An 18,908-nucleotide genomic window follows, 5' to 3' on the forward strand; every position below is an offset into this window, starting at 1 on the left:
TAATAATAAATATATTTTCTTTTGTTATATTTCGCCCCTGCAAAGAAATTGGGTGTCTACAATCCTTATGTTGGACACACCCAAAATTATCACTTTAAAAATATTTTCCATATTAATGTCCAAATTATTGATACCCTATTTTGTCAATTACATCATATGGCTAAATTTTAAAATTTTGAATTATTAATTTTCTTATTTTTTCAATTTTTTTATAAAAATAATTAAGGCGGCAACTTCCAAGCATTTTACAAAATAAATGAGTTTTTTTTTCAATATTTTATAATTTATTTTTGAGTTTATTTATTTATTTATTTATTTTTTTAAAAAAGATGGCGTTCTTGCTGGAGGCAGGGGGCCGGCGAGAAAGACAAAGGAGTAGAAATCTTCAAACTCTGGAGAAGATAAGGAAGCGCGAGCGAGAAAACACCCTGTACATGAAGAGATATGAAAGATTATTCACCATTGATCAATATTTAGAGGATAATTGCGCCAATCCTGATGTCCTTCAGCCCATGGCAGGTGCCGATTACTATGGCATCTTCTTCGATCCATCCATCCATCTCTACGAAATGTTTCATTCCAAATTTGTCAAACCCATAAATAAGAAATAATATCAAAATGAATTATATTTAATTTATCATCCCACATTTGTTTAAAATTTTATTTGCTTTATTTATTGCGCAATCATAGAGGAATTTATTCAAGGAACAAAAAGAAAGTACAGAGAAGTTAAGCAAGCCACTTGAGAGCATTACTAGAAATACCGAAGCGCAGAGAGAGTGATTACAGCCCAAGACTACAGAGTCTCCTTCGCCCAAAATTACAACACGCTAATCAACCTGCGTACCTCCACCTCAATCCCCATGCATTTTCAGGCAATCTTCACACTCACTTTCCATCTACCTTATTATTAAACCAGAAAACATTCTTGTTCGGACATCCCTCGTCAGGCTCCACGTAGATACACTCCCTCACCTCCCTCCACAGCGCCTTCTGTATCGGAGTTCTGTCGGACTGGTAGTACTCTCCGAGCACCGGCTTGATCGCCCTCGTCGCCTCCTCAGCGTGGTAATGCGGAATCGACGACAACAGGTGGTGGAGCACGTGCGTGTCCGCTATGTGATGAAATACCTTGTTCAGAACTCCATAGTCTCTGTCCACCGTCGACAACGCCCCCTGGAGCCAGTCCCACTCCGACAAGTTGTAGTGCGGCAGCGACGGGTGCGTGTGGTGCAGGTAAATTATCAGCACGACGGTCGCGTGCATCACCAGCATCGGCGCCACGAACGCCGCAAAAAACCAGGAGAACCCCGTCACCTCCGCCACGCGCCACCACGCGTACGCGCTGGCGAGGACGCCGGCGTCGGAGAGGAAGATGAGGGTGCGATCGCGGTCGGCGTACATGGGGCTGTAGGGGTCGAAGTGGCAGGCCAACCGGTCGTAGGACCGGCCGGTGATGTTGCACGCGAGGTAGAGGGGCCAGCCGGCGAGACCCGACCCGAGGACAATCAGGACCCGACCCGGAGGGTGGTTGAAGTGGCGGTAGTACCAGGGGATGTCGGATTTGAACTTGGGGACGAAGGACTCGTCCTTCTCGAGGAGGGCGATGTTGGCGTGGTGGAGGCGGTGGCTGAGCTTCCAGGAGAAGTAGGGGACGAGGATGGAGGAGTGGATGACGAAGCCGACGACGTCGTCTAGCCACTCGTACTCGCTGAAGGCGTGGTGACCGCACTCGTGGGCCAGGCACCAGTAGCCGACGAGGACGAAGCCCTGGAGGAGCCAGAAGGCGGGCCAGGAGAGGGCGGCCGCTACCCGGGGGAGGCGGTGGAAGTAGTGAGTGCAGACGTAGGCGAGGAGGCAGAGGACGGCGAGGTCAGAGACGACGTAGGAGAAGGAGCGGATGAGGGAGCGCTTGAAGCAGTGCGGCGGGATGGCCTTCTTGATTTGGCTCAGCGTGAATGGCGGCTTTGAGTGGGGCACTCGCCGGTAAACGTCGGAGCCGGCGTCGGAGTTCTGGGGCTTGGGAGGGCCGGACATTTGGCCGTCGGCGCCCATTTTTGCTGGCTAACCTATGGAGAGAGAAAAAAAAATGATGACATTAGAATTATTAAAAAATAATTAAAATAATATTAGAATATTTTTAGATGTTGTCTAGAAAAACCTGTAATATTGCTAAGGTCTGTATTTTTTTATTTAAATTTTCAAAAAATTACGTTTGAGCCATTATACATTAAATTAGTTACATAAAATCGAAATACAATGTAGAATTTATAAGAAGAATTGTGTAGTATTATACAAAAACTAAATTAATGGAAAAAATTCAACAAATTGTTATCTGGATATAATATAATTCTGCATAAGTGTTGTTAACAAAAAAAATTAAATCAATTAACTAAATTAATATTACTAAGTATTTAAAGATTAATAAATATATATAATTGAAAAATTACATTATTTATTACACGCAAATTCGAAAGAATATTAAAAAAGAAATGATATATCTCTCATTAATCTATTTAAAAAATAAAAGATGGAATATTTTTTTTAATGGACTGAAGTGTGGGTTTGGATGGAGCGGTTGTAGATCTGACAAAGTGGATAAAAGTCCATTAATCTAACTAAATCCAACCCGCTTAAACTTTATTAGTCAAGAACTAATCCCACGCTCTCAACTCTTGCAATACTATATATCAAACCTTTAGCTCAAATACTCATTTTTCTTGTGATCAAAATAAAAGTCTCTAAATTTATGTCTTGAAAAATATAAATAAAGATAAAAATTTATAATTTTGTGATTAGTTATTAATGCTTAATATATAACCAAATTATAATTTTAAAAATAACTTTAGTTATTGTGTTACAAAATAAAATGTTGACAGTAAAAAAAATTATATTAGGGATAAGAATGATGGATTATCCGCCATCTGCTACGGATTATCCGATCCGAGCCGTTATAAATGCACAACTTAAATAAATCGAATATAAATGATAATATTTTTCACCTGATGATCTGTTTAATCTACCATAAATTATTCAACCTAATCTGCTTTGTCAAGTCTAAGTGGTTGTCCTTTGGAGTGATGTAGGGCTACTAAAAAATATTAATAACTAAAAATAATTGAACACTGCATGAATCCTCATGTGGGAGGCCATGATCTCGATTTGAAAAAGACATACCCAATCCTTACTTTATAACATTCAGCATACCCAAACAGGTTTTAGATGTTGATAAAATTCATATAAATATGAATTGAAAACTTGAAAGTAATGTTCTATCAAACTTGGGTATTTAAAAAAGAGCAGTGAAAGCAAAAGCACACAATACCCAAAAGGGCAATTGGAGGTGATGTGCTCTGCGTGGATCCCCTCTCTCCTCTGCTTCTCCCCAGTGCGATTTACTCTGATTTACAGTCCTCCTTCCTCCCCCTTTTAAAGCCACGATTTTGCAATTCCCAAATTACCCAGGCGGGCTCCGGAGTCCAGCGGGGCCCGCCGGTCTTCCGGAGGAAGAGTAAAGGATATAATTATGCCTGACACGCAGCAGGCAGCACTGTACATGGTGCAGCGCCGGCCATTTTGACCGATTTAGCCGGCCCCTCCATGGCTATCACACATTGAAGACTACGAAGAGGAGAGGGGCCTGCGTAAGTACGCGTGGCAAAAAGGTTCACGGGCAGAGTCCAGAAAGGTTGTAAATTGGTAAACGGGTTAAAGGCGTAACTCGACTCGAACCTACGTTGACCCAATTTATAAACGGGCGGGATGTAATGACGTGATAATCAAATATAGGTAAAAATAAATTCAAGTAAAATTTAATAAAAATTTAATATAATTAAAATTACTTACCTTATTCTAATCTTGTGAACTGATCATGCTAAATTTATAACTCTATAAAGATGAGATGGGTAAGAATAGAGAAATGAAAATTTTATGCACAACTAAAATTTTCTCACTCTTCTTCTCTCCTTAAATTCTCACGAAAATGAGTCCGTGATATTGCAATAAGAGAGCCTTCAATTTATAGGCAGTGGAAAGGGTTGTTCGTAATAAATACAGAGGAGAAGAAAAGGGCGAGGAAGAAAGAGAGAAGGATAAAAAAATGGGGGTGGGGGCTATGGGAAGAAGGAAAGAAAGAAGAAAACAAAGAAAGAGGGGCAGAGAAAGAAGTGGGTGGGTGATGGGAAAGGGTTTTGTCTCCCCTTCCAATTATTATTATGCCATAGAGGAGAGGGAGAGGGAGTGGGAGTGGGTGATAGGAAGGGGTTTTGTCCCCTTCCAATTATTATTATTATTATATAATTATTATTAATAATAATAAATTATATTATTATTATTATTAAATTATATCTTATTATTTATTATTAAAGAAAAAATAAGTTTGAATCTAAGACCCATATGAGCCCCACACAACTTGGAGACTCATGTGGGCCCTATAGAACTCCAATAGGCCTCACACAAAACTCCAATAGGCCTCACACAAATTCATGGGACCTATATGCACTAAACGTAGGAAAGATTACGAGGCGGCTTAATGTATTATATAATAATTATATATTTGCATGCAAGTTGGAATGTGTATAGTGATGTGTGAGATGACCACCTATATTGCGAAATTTATGAAGTGTATACAATGACACTTATATTATTATTTTATCATATATTTTTACAATGTAAGTCAGTCAAAAATATTATTTTATATATATGTATGTATATATGTACACAAATTGTGTCTACTATGTTTATCTTATGAAATTCACTTTGATTAGACCGACTTCTAGGGAACGACTGAACCTCTATAGTCTATGAGCACTCGCTTAGACAAAGTCTTTCTTAAGCATCAAGCATAGAATCAATGATCTTAATAAAAAATCAACTTCGTATTGATACTAACTTAATGACCATCTTTATTATTATTATTATTATTATTATTATTATTATTATTATTATGCTCTACTCGTATATATATTTTTGGGGTCATCACACGGAGTCATGGGTTGACCCGTTTATAAACGGGTTAATTTGCATAAACCCAACCCCATTTTAAATGGACAGATCACAAGTCACCCGTCGGTTTTCAACCTGTCTTGCCACTCCTACCCACAAGTCGTCGAGAATGGTGAACAGTAGTTAATTTTTTTTAATGCTTCACAATTCAACAACAACAACAATAAAATAAAGCTTTTAAGTTTCACTAGGTAGGTCGGTTATATAAATTATTTTTCGTAAATTTATGCAATTATGAATCATTTCTTTTGACAAATTTAGGGTTGTTAAATCCTTATTCATTATTTCATTTCAAGTTATTTTAGGTCCGCTAATATCCCTGCAGTAACTAACCCGTTCTTCCTCGCTGGGGTACTATATAGTCTACATTGTAAGTGCCCAAATCATCTGAGTCATTGCTTTCTAAGTGATAAAATATTGATAAACCAATCCAATATTTTCATAATAATATTAATCTGTACTTAATATCTATATTACAAACATTTTTTTTTATTTAAGTGTGCTAGCATTAAGCTTTTTAGCTTTTAAAATTTGTGAGCTGTCACACCTAGTGTTTCTAATACTCACAGTGACAAACTCGTAACTTTTCCTATTTAGTTTTGAAAAAACCAGAATGTAATCATAAATTGTTATTGAGTAATTTTTAATAAGGCTTAGAAATCATGCTTAATATTTTTATCAGGCATCACCTATAAAATATTTCCTCATATTACTTGAAAGTCAAGAAACCTGCCACAGATTCAATAATGACGCCCCCAGGGCGTAGCTCAGTTGGCAGGGTGGATTTCGGGGGTGCCTTTCACGAGGTCAGGGATTTCTCCCCCCCCCCCGGGTTCGATTCCTGCGACGGGCTCCTGAATTAACCCCTCTGTGGTGTGTGTGGGGCCGCCACTACAGGGCGTGGGATTAGTCACGACCGGTACGTGCGGACCATAAAACGGATGTGCGTTGACAGTTGTGGACACCCGGCAATACTCAAAAAAAATAATAATAATAATGGTGGTAATGACCAAACTGTACGTGGGTCATTCACAAATAATAAAACAAACAACCATCACCCTCCAATTGCTTGACAAGGACTTCATTTATTTCCAAGCATAGTATACCCTAGAAAAATCACATGTGTGATAAAATAAGCAAGAAGCAAGATTGGAATCTTTACTTGTTAATTGAATGACATTAGTTTGACTGACAATGTAATTAATTGTTTCGGGCATGTGAAATCATATACTTCTTCTTTTTACCCCTAATTAAATTCATATTCACTCATGTTACTTATGGTATTTTAGGATTGATCGTGTTTTAGAGCCCGAAAATAAATTATCACAATGTCCATAACTGAAGCCCAAATGCAAAAGCAAAAGGAATAATATGCAAATCAGTTAGGAGCTGCTGGGAGTGGTGTGTGTCCTTTATTTAATCGGAAATGCTGAAAAAGAGGAGTTGTGTGCGGCAATGTGGGGAGAAAAAAAGAAGCTGCGAATTAAAGAGGGATATACAGGGGGCTTTTCTCGGGGATACAATGAGGTTTTTCCAAGTGAATTAAAAGGAGCAGCAAGGGTTTATACTGAGTGGAGAGAATTAAGCCAGGCTGGGCCCAAACAAAACAAGAGGAAGCTGGGATTTTGGGGGTGTTTGGCTAGGATTGGTGGAAGATTGGATTTTTCGCAAGTGCAATCGCTAATCGGTTGTCAATGTAAACCTCTGTGGAGTCATTTTCAAGAAATCTCAGATACTTTAGCACATTCATGATCCATATACCATGACAAAAAGCTGAACTTACAGCAACAGACTCAACTTCACATAATGACAGCATTACGATGGGTTGCTTCTTTGATGACCATGTAAATGTTGTATCTCCCATGAAGAATGTGAATTCCGTCGCACTTTTTCTTTCATCAAGATCTCTTTCCCAATTGCTATCTGAATAGCCAATAAGTTTGCGACCACCTCTTGATGAATAAAATATACCATCAGTGATGGTACCTTTGACATAGCAGAGTATCCTCTTTGCGGCATTCAGATGGGATTGGTCAGGAGTCTCCATGCACTTACTTACAAGTCCAACTCCATAAAGTATGTATGGTTTGGTGCACGTCAAATATCTCAAGTTTTCAACCAAACTCTTGAAATATGTGGGATCAACATGTAATAATCTGGATAATTATTGGAATTAAATAATCAAGAAAAGAGAAGGGAAAATTTCATAAAAGGAACAGAGTCTTGCCGACGAACACAGAGCGTTCATCGATGAATCGTCTTCTTGGGATCCTCAACGTGGACGCATGTCTCGTCGACGAGAATTTACTGAGAGGCTGTTTTCATGCTCTAAATTTCGTCGACGAGGGTAGGGTGTTCGTCGACTAACTTGCATCTTGGCCTCGTCGACGAAGTGACGTGTCTCGTCGATGAAGCCAGGAATATAAACAGCCAAGAATTCTTTTCTGCAAGGAAATTTGCATGTAGGTTCTCTCTCTCTCTCTCTCTCTCTCTCTCTCTCTCTCTCTAAAATTGTCCCTTCCTCCTTCTCTCTTCTATTCCAACTCCGTTCTTCGCCGGTTCGACGATCCGAGGCCGCCACGTCACTCCTGGGAAGATTCTCTTCAAATCTCATAGAGTGATTTGTTGGTTAGACCAACCTGGGAACCATCCTAAAACTTGGCTAAGTGAATTTTTAGGTATTTTCAGTATTACCAATATTATTTTAAGCCAGATTTTGTATACTATGAGAATATACTGGTGTTTTGTAGAATAAATTTGAGGTGTCATATTTTCAGGAATAGGGTGTTTGGGCCCCTATAGTCATGGATTGAGAATCCCAGTAAGTATCTGTTCAGGAACTCAGGTAAATTACGGGTTAAGAAATTTATGAATAGGCAATTTTAGAAATTAGGGGTGTGTTGATTTACTGGATAATATGTGTATATAAATGCAGGTTTTGGGGTTGGTACACCGAGGGTGCGAGAGTGGAGTGATGAGTGGAGGTCAGCCTCGCAATCAGATAGGTGAGAGAAATATGTTATGCTAAGGATTTTAGAAAGTAATATTAGTATATATACATTAAACATAACACCAACAATAAAGAAAACCCTCTATAATTAAAAATGGACACACATCAACAATGAAAACCCTAGCATAATACAATAAAGACAACAAAAACTTAAACTTAAATATTAAGACAACTTCTAGCCATAAAAAAATTCTAAAATAATAATGATCATTCAAACATGAATATCCACTATATTTATATAAAAAAAATCCTACAACAATATTAGATGTCAAAATTTAAACTTTAAACATTAAAACAACTTCCTACAATAAAAAAAATTTTACAATAATAATACAAAAAAAAAATATGCACATGAATATTAATGGAATAACCATTACAACCTAAAAAAAAACTTACTGTAATAATCATAAAAAAAAAAATGTGTGTCATGCAAGCACAGTGTGAGTGGGTGTGTGTTCATTGTGTGTGTATGGTGTGTGAGTGAATGCATGTGCGCGTGCGTGTGTGTGTGTGTGTGCATGTTGTTGTAGGTAAGAGAGTAGTCAGCTTGATGGTAGCTGGTGTGAGGATGGTGGAGGATTTCGCCAGGAGACGCTGACGGCGACGGGAGCGAGCGACGGTGACGGGAGTGAGCGACGGAGTTGCTGGGTGGTTGCTCCTGCGGTGGCTGCTGAGTCTTTTGTGTGCGGCGGTGCTCGCGACAGCGTCCGAGAGGCTGGTGTTGGCGGCGATGGTGAGGTTGGTGAAGGGAGGGTGGTTGCTGCTGTCTGTCGGTTAGGTTCGGAAGATTCTTATGGTCGTGTCAGCTACTTGGTGCTACTGGTGTTTGGCTCTGTCCAGCCGTATGTGGTTCGTGGTGGCCTCCTACGTGAGAAAGAGAGAAGAAGAGCGGATGGAGATGGTTCTCAGGTTGCCGTTCTTAGGGGTTTGTGTTATGACCGTGTGAGAATGGAATGGGGGGAAAATGGAAGAGAGGGTGAGTGAAGGAGATGAGTAGGTCGAAGCATGATGATGATGATAATAATAATAATAATAATAATAATAATAATAATAATAATAATAATAATAATACTTGTGATAATTGATGGGTGCAGAGGATCACTCAGTCACTGGTTGTGACTGAAACTCAGTGAGAATAAATGCACAATAACAATTTATTTCAATCTCAAAACGGATACAGAGAACTTCAAATTAAAACTCTCTCTCTCACGCTCACTGGCTTTTCACTCTCAACACACCACATTATCACAACACATACACACACCTATTTATACACATATAGGAAGGGGAGTAAGTCAAGTTCGGTGGCTGGTAGGTGAGGTTGGTGACCTGCCAACGCCAAAAAATTTCAACAGCTGTGGGCTGCCGTTCATCGCTGAAAATTCAGTCAAGGTTACTGTTTTCAACATCCCCCCTTAAAAATATCATGCCTGAGTGGTTTTTGTGAAAATGTCAGCAATTTGATCATACGTTCTGCAAGATATCAACTCCACTTCTTTATTCTTGACATGCTCCCTGATAAAATGATACCGAGTATCAATATGTTTGCTTTTTCATGGTAAACTGGATTTTTTGCAAGTGCAATCGTTGATCGGTTGTTGATGTAGACTTCTGTAGGGTTATCTTGAAGAAATCTCAGATACTTCAGTACATTCCTAATCCATATACCATGACAAACAGCTGAACTAGCAGCAACATACTCAGCTTCACATGATGACAACGTTACGATGGGTTGCTTCTTCGAAGACCATGTAAATGTTGTATCTCCCATGAAAAATGTGAATCCCGTCATGCTTTTTCTTTCATCAAGATCTCTTCCCCAATCGCTATATGAATAACCGATAAGTTTGCAATCACCTCTTGATGAATAGAACATACCATCGGTGATGGTTCCCTTGACATATCGGAGTATCCTTTTTTGCTGCATTTATGTGGGACTGGTTAGGAGTCTCCATATACCTGCTAACAAGTCCAACTCCATAGAGTATATCTGATCTGGTACACGTCAAATACCTCAAACTTCCAACCAGACTCTTGAAATATGTGGGGTCAACATCTCCTTCCTCATTCTTTCTTAATTTCAATCCTGTTTCAACCGGAGTTGTCACAGGGTTGCATTTGTCCATCCCAAACTTCTTTAATACTTCTTTTGCATAGTGTGGCTCTGAGAGATGAAGATTCCCTTTTCGCTTTGCACGACTTCTATGCCAAGGAAATGAGCCATCTAGCCAATATCCGTCATTTCAAATTCTTTGACCATGCTCCTCTTGAAAGCGGCAAACATCTCTGGATTGTTGCCGGTGAAGATCAGATCATCAACATATAGGCAGGCTATCAGCATGCTTCTATTTGTATCCATCTTTATGTATAGCGCATGCTCTTAGGAACACTTCTCAAATCCATTCTTCTAGAAGTAGTCATCAATCCTCATGTTCCATGCACGAGGTGTCTGCTTCAAGCTATAGAGTGTTTTCTTCAACTTGTACACTCTATCTTCTTTGCCCTTCTTCACATATCTAGGTGGTTGATCGATATAAATCTCTTCTTTTAGAAAACCGTTCAGAAATGTTGATTTCACGTCCAGCTGGTAAATCTTCCATCCATTTTGTGCTGAAAGTGAAATTAGTAATCTGATGGTTTCAAGTCTGGCAACCGGGGCAAAGATTTCTCCATAATCAATCCCTTCTTTTTGCTTATAGCCTTTGGCGACAAGTTTTGCTTTATATCTCTTATCTTCTTCTTGAGCATTCTTCTTGGTCTTGTAGACCCATTTCACACCAATGGTTTTGCGGCCCTTCGGGAGATTTGTCAACTTCCAAGTCTTGTTCTTCTCGATGGATTGAATCTCCTCATCCATCGCTTTTCTCTATTTGTCTTCTTCATTAGCTTCCTCAAAGCTAACCGGGTCGCTGGTCAACAACAAACAATATAGGGTAACATACTCTTCTATTGGTTCTGTAGTTTCATACAGGTCAACCAAATTTTGAGCTCCTCTAGGTCTCATGTCTAAGATTAAATGCTCTATTGGTGATGGAGCTTCATTCCTCTATGGTGAACCATGCAGAGGTGTCTGCAGCTCGGGAACTTGTGGCTCAATAGCCACTTCTCTTATCTGTGTAGGTTCTTCTCCTTCAAGTGTCAATTCTGCATCTTTGGAACATTCAGCTTGGTCCCATTTTCAGGATTCATTTTCTTCAAAAATGACAGCCTTACTGTAAAACACTTTCTTATTGATAGGATTGTAGAGTCGATATCCCATGGTGCTATCGCCGTATCCAACAAGGATACACTTTTCTCTTTTATCATCCAACTTTGTCCTTCTTACTTCTAGGATCTTGGCGTAGGCTATGGAGCCAAACATTCTAAGATGACTCACTTTGGGCTTGTGAGTACTCCAGGCTTCATATGGTGTCTTTGTATCAAGACTCTTCGTAGGACACCGATTTAGCAGATAGACTGCACATAACAGTGCTTCTACCCAAAAACTCTTGGGCACATTCTTATCCTTTAACATGCTTCTGGCCATGTTAAGGATTGTGTGGTTCTTCCTTTCAGCTACACCATTCAACTGGGAGTGTATGATGGTGTGAACTATTTCTGAATCCCTTGTTGTCTAAGGAATTTCAGGAAAGCCTCGTCTTTGTACTCTCCTCCTTGGTCTGACCGGAGTGACTTGATGTGGTAGTCACTCTGTTTCTCCATAAGAGTTTTGAACTCTTTAAACTTGTCGAACACCTCTGACTTCCTTTTCAGAAAGTAGACCCAAGTCTTCCTGCCGTAATCATCGATGAAGGTTAGGAAGTATCGATTCTGTCCATTCGAAAATGGTCTTAGTGGACCACACACGTCTGTGTGTATTAGCTGGAGCGGCATGGTTGATCTCCAATCGGCTTGCTTTCCAAAGCTGTTTTTGTGTTGCTTGCTCAGAATACAGTTTTCACATATCATATTTGGATGGTGGATATTGGGTAAGCCTTTTACCATCTTCTTGCTTTCCAGTTGTTTCAAACTTTCAAAATTTAAATGCTCATACCTTAGATGCCATAGCCAATCTTTGTCGCTAATGATAGCGCTCAAACACCTTGGCGTATCATGTTGGATGGCAAGCGGAAACATTCGATTCTTTGCCATTTGAACTCGAGTAACAAGCTTTCCTCGAGCATCTATTATCACCATATGCTTATCACTGAGGCTAATTCGATAGCCTCTCTCCACAAGTTGTTCGAGACTAAGTATATTAGTCTTCATGGCTGGCACATAATAGACATTGGAGATGTAAGCATGATCTCCAGACTTCTGTTTGATCAAAACATCTCCTCTCCCTCGGACTGGGATTTTAGAATTATTGCCAAAAGAGATCTCCCCCTAAACTTTCTCATCAAGTTCAAAGAATAAGTTCTTTCTATAGTGACCCGAAGAATAACAGCATTTTAATAATAAGAGGGAAAGAAAATAGATACAGAAACAAAAGGAGGTCGTAGACTTCGTCGACGTCATTGCATTTTGGAGAACAAAATAATTTTAGAAAATTACCAGGCTTCGTCGACGAACGCAGGGTTTTGTCGACGAAGGTTTAAAGAATTTCGTCGACAAACACAGGGCTTCGTCGATGAGAAAATACCGAGAGACGGTTTGGGTTTCTCTAAATTTCGTCAACGAATTTACTGAAGGATTCGTCCACGAAGTGACATGTCTCGTCAATGAACCTGGCCCTATAAATAGTGGAAACCCGGGATTTTTATCATTTTCACCGCGCCTCTCTCTTTCTCTCTCTCTCTCTCTCTCTCTCTCTCTACGTCACTCTTTCCCTTCTCTCTTCGTTTTCGGCCCCGCCAGTCACCGGATCGACGATCCAAAGCTACCACGACGCTCCTAGCAGAGTTCCCTGTAAATCTGCCGAAGCAGATCGTTGAGAAAACAGAGTTGGATTTCATCCCAAATTTAGGATAAGGCCTTTTAGTCCCCTTTTTGGCCTTATGGCAGTTATAGGAAATAATGTAGGCAGAAAAATACTGATATTATGTTTTGACATATATTGGTTTCAGGGTGTTGTGTAGGAGGTCTTGCGGGTGTTAGGCCAGTTTATCATAGGAGCTTTTCAAAGTTAAGGTAAGGAAAATATGCTATGCTAGGTATTTCTTAAAATATTATACAGTTTATTTAATTATGAAAATTATGTATTTAGTATGGTGTGGCTCGTGAATATGAATATGGTATGGGGATATGTTTTTATGAATTTAGTTTCATGATTTTATGAATTTCAGTATTATGATTATGCGAATTTCAGTACCATGATTTTATGAATTTAAGTACCATGATTATACGGATTTTAGTACCATGATTACACGAATATCAGTATTATGATTATGCAGTTTCAGTGTTATGATTATTCAGTTCTCAGTATTACGATATTTGAATTACAGTACAGTTATGCAGAATCATGGTTATTACGATTACTTCATAATCATGGTAAATCAGATAATTATGTATAGAATATGATATCAGACCCTGTTGAACTTGCAGCTACAGAGCACGGTACCGTTGCTACAGATACTATGTTACTTTATGAGTGCAACACCTATTCAGATAATACGTGGTAAGGTCAACCACCTAGGCCCTTAAAGAGGTTAGGCTCCCCATCCAGATATGGGTTGAGGTGGGCAGGTTGATTGACGGAGTTCGGTGATTTATTCCTGATTGGCCAGCTAGGGTAAATCCAGCCTACGGGCCGCACAACCTTGTCATGAGGGGGCATGTCATGACAGAGATAGTCACAGTGAACAGTTTCAGTTGCTATTACATACGTACGAATTTATAGAAACAGGGACCCTACTTATGTACACTAGAAGTACTTTGAATTATAACCTATTAAACTGCTATGTTAAACAACATGGAAAGGGGTGGTGTATTTTGTTATTTGTACTGTACTTTTGTATTCAGTTATTCACGTTTATATGAAAACAGATTTCATGATATATATATATATATATATATAGTAGCTCATTTGTCACACACTAGTAAGAGCATATTTCTTCTTACTGAGTGTTGGCTCATCCCAGTGTTGAAATATTTTTCAGGTGATCTAGGTAGGCGAGCAGACCAGGCTCGCAGATAGAGGGGCGTCTGTAGTGCAATGTCAAAGAGTCATTACAAAATATAAGGTTATTAGTGACGGTTTTGAATTAATTGCTATATCCGCCGTTACTAATACTTATTAGTCACGAATTTTTGAAACCGTCACTAAAAAACCTAAGTCTGTCACTATAAGTTCTACACCAGCTCCGTCAAAATCGTCACTGAAGTCATAGTATGACGGTTTTAAATTCGTCACTAATGCTCCATTATTAATGATAGTTTGAAAATCGTCACTAATGCTCTATTATTAGTGACGGTTTGAGAATCGTCACTATTGCTCACAAGCAACTATTAGTGACGATTTTCAAACCGTCACTAATACTATATTATTAGTGACGGTTTGAAAACTTTCACTAATACTTAAATTGGACAATTAGTAGTGACGATTTTAAAATTGTTACTAATAATTTTAAATTAATTTTTTTCCAATTATTAAATTCTGTAAAAATCTATAATTATATTTTCGTATACATAACATTAAACTATAATTGCTAAAAAATTCATAAATTATTCAAAATTCAAATTCAAATATAAATAAAAATACAAATATATTATACAAATTCAAATTCAAATACAAATATATTATACAAATTAAAATTTAAATACAAATACATTATACAAATTCAAATTTAAATAAAAAGACAAATATATTATACAAATTCAAATTCAAATATAAATATATTATATAAATTCAAATTTAAATTAAACAATTAGTAGTGATGGTGATGCGAGCTTCGACAGTGAGAGACCATGGCAACATGGGTAGCTATGGCTTGCTGCAACATCATCCTCGAGGGCGAAGTTCTCGAACAATAAGGTTCAATCTGTAATCTAGGGCCCAACTTCAGAATCCTCGACCTTGATGGTGAAGGAGCAGACGACGAGGTCATGGAGGGTGATGAAGGATAATGAGGTCTCGAATGACAGAGAAAGACGACGAGACTGTGGATGGTGGTGGCTGCATCAACGATTCTTTATCTAGTTTACCCGGAGTTTTTTTTCAAAATTGATTTGAAATGCGATAAGTCTGCCCATGTAGACAATGAATTTTAGTCTTTCATCTGATAGGTTGTCGCTTATAGTTAAGGTATGATTTAAATATTAATTTTATTTCTTTTCAATCTTGATGCCATTCTTGTGGATGTAATATTAATGACTGCAAGAAGGGCATCAAGATTCAAGCGAAATAAAACTAATATTTAAATCATACCTTAAACCTATCAAATGAAAGGCTAAAATTCATTTTGTCTACATGGGCAAACTTATCGCATTTCAAATCAATTTTGAAAAGAAACTCCGGGTAAACTAGATAAAGAATCGTTAATGTAGTCACCGCTATCCACCCCACTATAAGAGTACCTGAACCTCTCGATTCTTACCTCCATGTCCATCATAAACTCCAAAGAATAAAAAGGAAGCATCCAAAACAGCATATGCAGCATGCTAGCAAATCAAACATTCATAGTCAATAACAAAACATTCATACTATTAGTTAAGACCTTTAACATGAAAGTTTGAAATCTCAAGTCATAATCAGGATATCCCTTTTAGGATAACAAGAAAAAAAATTAATATAATAAATGCAGGAACTATGTTGTAGGTAGCCTATTTATGCATTAGTTTGCATATTTGTAAACCCTAGCATGGGTTAGTTCATCTATGTACAAGGAATCAACCCTTTAGTTAACAATCTCTCTCTCTCTCTCTCTCTCTCTCTCTCGCTCTCTCTCTCTCTCTCTCTCTCTCTCTCTCTCTCTCTCTCTCTCTCTCTCACATCTAACGATATGCAGACACGTAACACAGAATAATCTAAAATCTAAAATCTAAAAGCGATACACAATCGAGGCAGGGACTCACAGACACGTCCAAACCTTTGCTGATACCGTTGACATTAACCGCAAATGCACACCTTTGCTGCATCCAAACAAATCATTTGGAAAAGACCCTTCTACCTGCACAGGTCATGCAACATTCTCGCCCCAAAAATATGGTAATAATCTCTGTTGGGTTTCCTTCCAGAAACCCTTGAATCCCTTTCAACACATTAATGGTTGGTTGCTACAAGTAACAGTTAGCACTTGATCAAATCGAGGAAATTGCCCTCATAGAATTAGGTATTGAAGCACTTACAAATGCTGTGTAGTTGTAACAGACGCCACCATAGGAGTGACATAACCAGATATCGTTGGCGAAGTCATACATATCAAACATTAGACCTCGAACACCATTCTACAATGAGCACATATTTTACAGCAAATTGTTAAAAAAATATTTTAACAAAAACAATGCCCTAAATATTGGATTATGTTGTGATCAATGTGCCATTCTATAAAGCAACAAACGATCAAAATAGTTCATTAAAATGATAATTACATTAGAAATACTTACTTACAGAGTAAATAAAAAGTTCAAAAGAAATCTGAATAAACTGAGTTTCTAAGATGTTTTGATCGTAAAAGAGTATGCCATGAACAATGTGCAATGATTTAGGTAAGGAAACATCCATGTGATAAGTTGTGCAAGTGAGAGTGGCATAAGTGGATTGTGAATGAAGAGTTTATCAGGGAAAAAATTTGTTTTTATGCGACAAATACTCACAATGACCGAAACACTTCTTGAAAATTGAAAAATAAAAAATTGTCATTGACTGAACAAAAGTGTAAAAACAAGCATAATGCAAAGGCGAATAAATTCCGAAGGGCATATATTCCCGAAAAAACTAAAGACAACAGTGTTGGGCTTTTGTGGAGCCTAGTTATGTTTTGATTTGGATGACGACCCGACCTCTATTTATTTAGAGATTTCTATCCTAAGGCTTAGTCCATTCGGAACGGAACCCTCGACGCAACATATAAAAAAAGGGTGCTTTCGGGTGATTAGGGTTTCCGTGGTTGTATCCGCGAGAGAGAACGAGAGCGAGAGAATTGTATCGCCACACTCTCTGTGCTTTCTTCCTGATAATATTGAAATCCCTGCAACTCCGTAGACGTAGGCAAAATTGCTGAACCACGTAAATATTGTCTTGTGCGTGTGATTGAATTTTTCTTTGGCGTTATTCTTTCTCTATTTGTTTCTCACAGGTTTTGGGAATTTGTTCGTATATTCCTAACAATTCTTTCATATTTTTATAATAATAATAAAAGACACGGGGAGATTTGACAAAAAAGGTGAGGATCTTTTTTGAGTTTTCAAAATTTTTAGACTTTCCGTATGTTTTTAAAAATCTCACACTCCTTAGATATTTGATTTTTGGAGCATTTATACTTTGAGAAAAAATTATTTATTTTTTTCAAATACAAAAGAAGAGCTCTATCTTTTTGGTGGTGGTATTGATTGTATTTCTCTTTTAGTTTTTGGAATTATTATTGTAAAACATTAATCCTTTTAATTTTTTTCTTTTTTCAAAGGAATGTTTGTGATAACTAAGAATAAGGTAAGTAAGGATAAGTATATTGAAGTAGAGAACCTTCAATAAATGTACAAAAGAATTTATCTAATCACTACCCAATAAGTTAACTATCTAAAGAGTCTCAAATATCATTTTATCTATAAAAGAGAAAAAAGAAAAGAGAAAAAAGGATAATTTATTAGAAAATCACACAATCCAAGAAATTTAACATTTTATTACAAACCAAAGCTTTAAAATAAATAAAAAATATTTAGGTATTATAAGATTGTATGGCCCGAGAAGTCTAACATTTTATTACTAACTAAAGTTTTAAAATAAATAAAAAATATCTAGATAGACTTAATACCTTTTGCTTCTAATTAAGATATTACAAATGATATTTTGTAAATGTCCTATGTGTCTCATTAAATATTATCTACACTTACTATTTAGGAATTTAAATTAAGAAATAAATAATTTAAATGCATTTGTAAGACATAGCCCAATTTAGTAAGTATTTTGATGAAAATCTTCTTTCATAGGAGAAATATATATAGTATTAAAATTTTTACCTTGACAAGTATATAAGAGATTAAAATAGAAAGATTTGTAACATAGAAAAAATGAAGAAAAACAAGGAAACAACTAATTATATAAAAATAATTAATGTTGGTTTTAAATATTACACCCACTCCAAGTCTATATAAACCCATTTATCGAATTCATTTTTTTGTGTGAAAGAGAGAAAAGTCATTGAACTTTTTTTTTTTTTTTTTTGTGGAAGAAAGATATAATGAGTTTCACTGCAACATTGAAATTTTTTGTTTCAATGGTGGATGGCACTCTCCTTTTGAAGTATTTCAAGTGGAAGGATTTTTGCTTAGGAGCTCAGAAAGGCAAATCAATGCATACAACCATGAGAGGAGGACGAACCTTGTTCCTGGCAAATTAATGAAAGAGTAGTAGTATGATAAATTATATAACAATCCAATAAAACAAAAAATGAAATGAACAGTATATTAGTTCATTTCATTTTTTCTTTATGTACTTTTACTGTTGATTTTAATGGAATGATATGATATGTGCATTTCTCCTTCATTTATATATCTCCTTTGTTTTCACTTTTTTCAAATTGATCTAAAAGTTTGAGACACCATGACCACTAAATTATGGTCTTCTTGCAAATTTTGATGAGTTTGAGATCGTTTATATACTTCAAATTTTGAAAAAAGGGCATCCTCCTTTGGCTACTTATACCTTTATTTTCTTTGCATGTTAATTTTTATAGTTTTACTAATTTGGCAGCGAAGGTCGTGACACCACATAAAATCTTAAAAGAAAATTATTTGGATAAAAATATAAATACACTAA

At 37.2% G+C, this 18,908-nt stretch overlaps 1 protein-coding gene across 4 annotated transcripts; it reads right to left on the reverse strand.

Moving 5' to 3' along the window:
- Positions 1-647: 647 nt before the first annotated feature.
- LOC131165865 (delta(12)-fatty-acid desaturase FAD2-like) lies at positions 648-4,088 on the reverse strand. 4 transcript variants are annotated; one of them, XM_058123994.1, is made up of 3 exons: positions 3,847-4,088; positions 3,326-3,530; positions 648-2,069 (listed from the first exon to the last, which is right to left on the reverse strand). In XM_058123994.1, exon 3 carries the CDS (start codon positions 2,053-2,055, stop codon positions 889-891), a length of 1,167 nt encoding a protein of 388 aa, XP_057979977.1. In that variant the 5' UTR covers positions 2,056-2,069; positions 3,326-3,530; positions 3,847-4,088; the 3' UTR covers positions 648-888. The 4 variants fall into 4 exon arrangements, with proteins under 4 accessions (XP_057979977.1, XP_057979974.1, XP_057979978.1 ...); XM_058123991.1 differs by having other exon boundaries at positions 3,326-3,732; positions 3,847-3,987; XM_058123995.1 differs by lacking the exon at positions 3,326-3,530.
- Positions 4,089-18,908: the final 14,820 nt, after the last annotated feature.

Source organism: Malania oleifera, chromosome 10 (assembly GCF_029873635.1).
Source record: "Malania oleifera isolate guangnan ecotype guangnan chromosome 10, ASM2987363v1, whole genome shotgun sequence".
In the NCBI taxonomy this organism is placed as follows: Eukaryota; Viridiplantae; Streptophyta; class Magnoliopsida; order Santalales; family Ximeniaceae; genus Malania; species Malania oleifera.

Excerpts from the sequence above, each read along its gene's own strand:
- LOC131165865 (XM_058123995.1), bottom strand. The coding sequence starts at position 2,055 with ATGGGCGCCGACGGCCAAATGTCCGGCCCTCCCAAGCCCCAGAACTCC.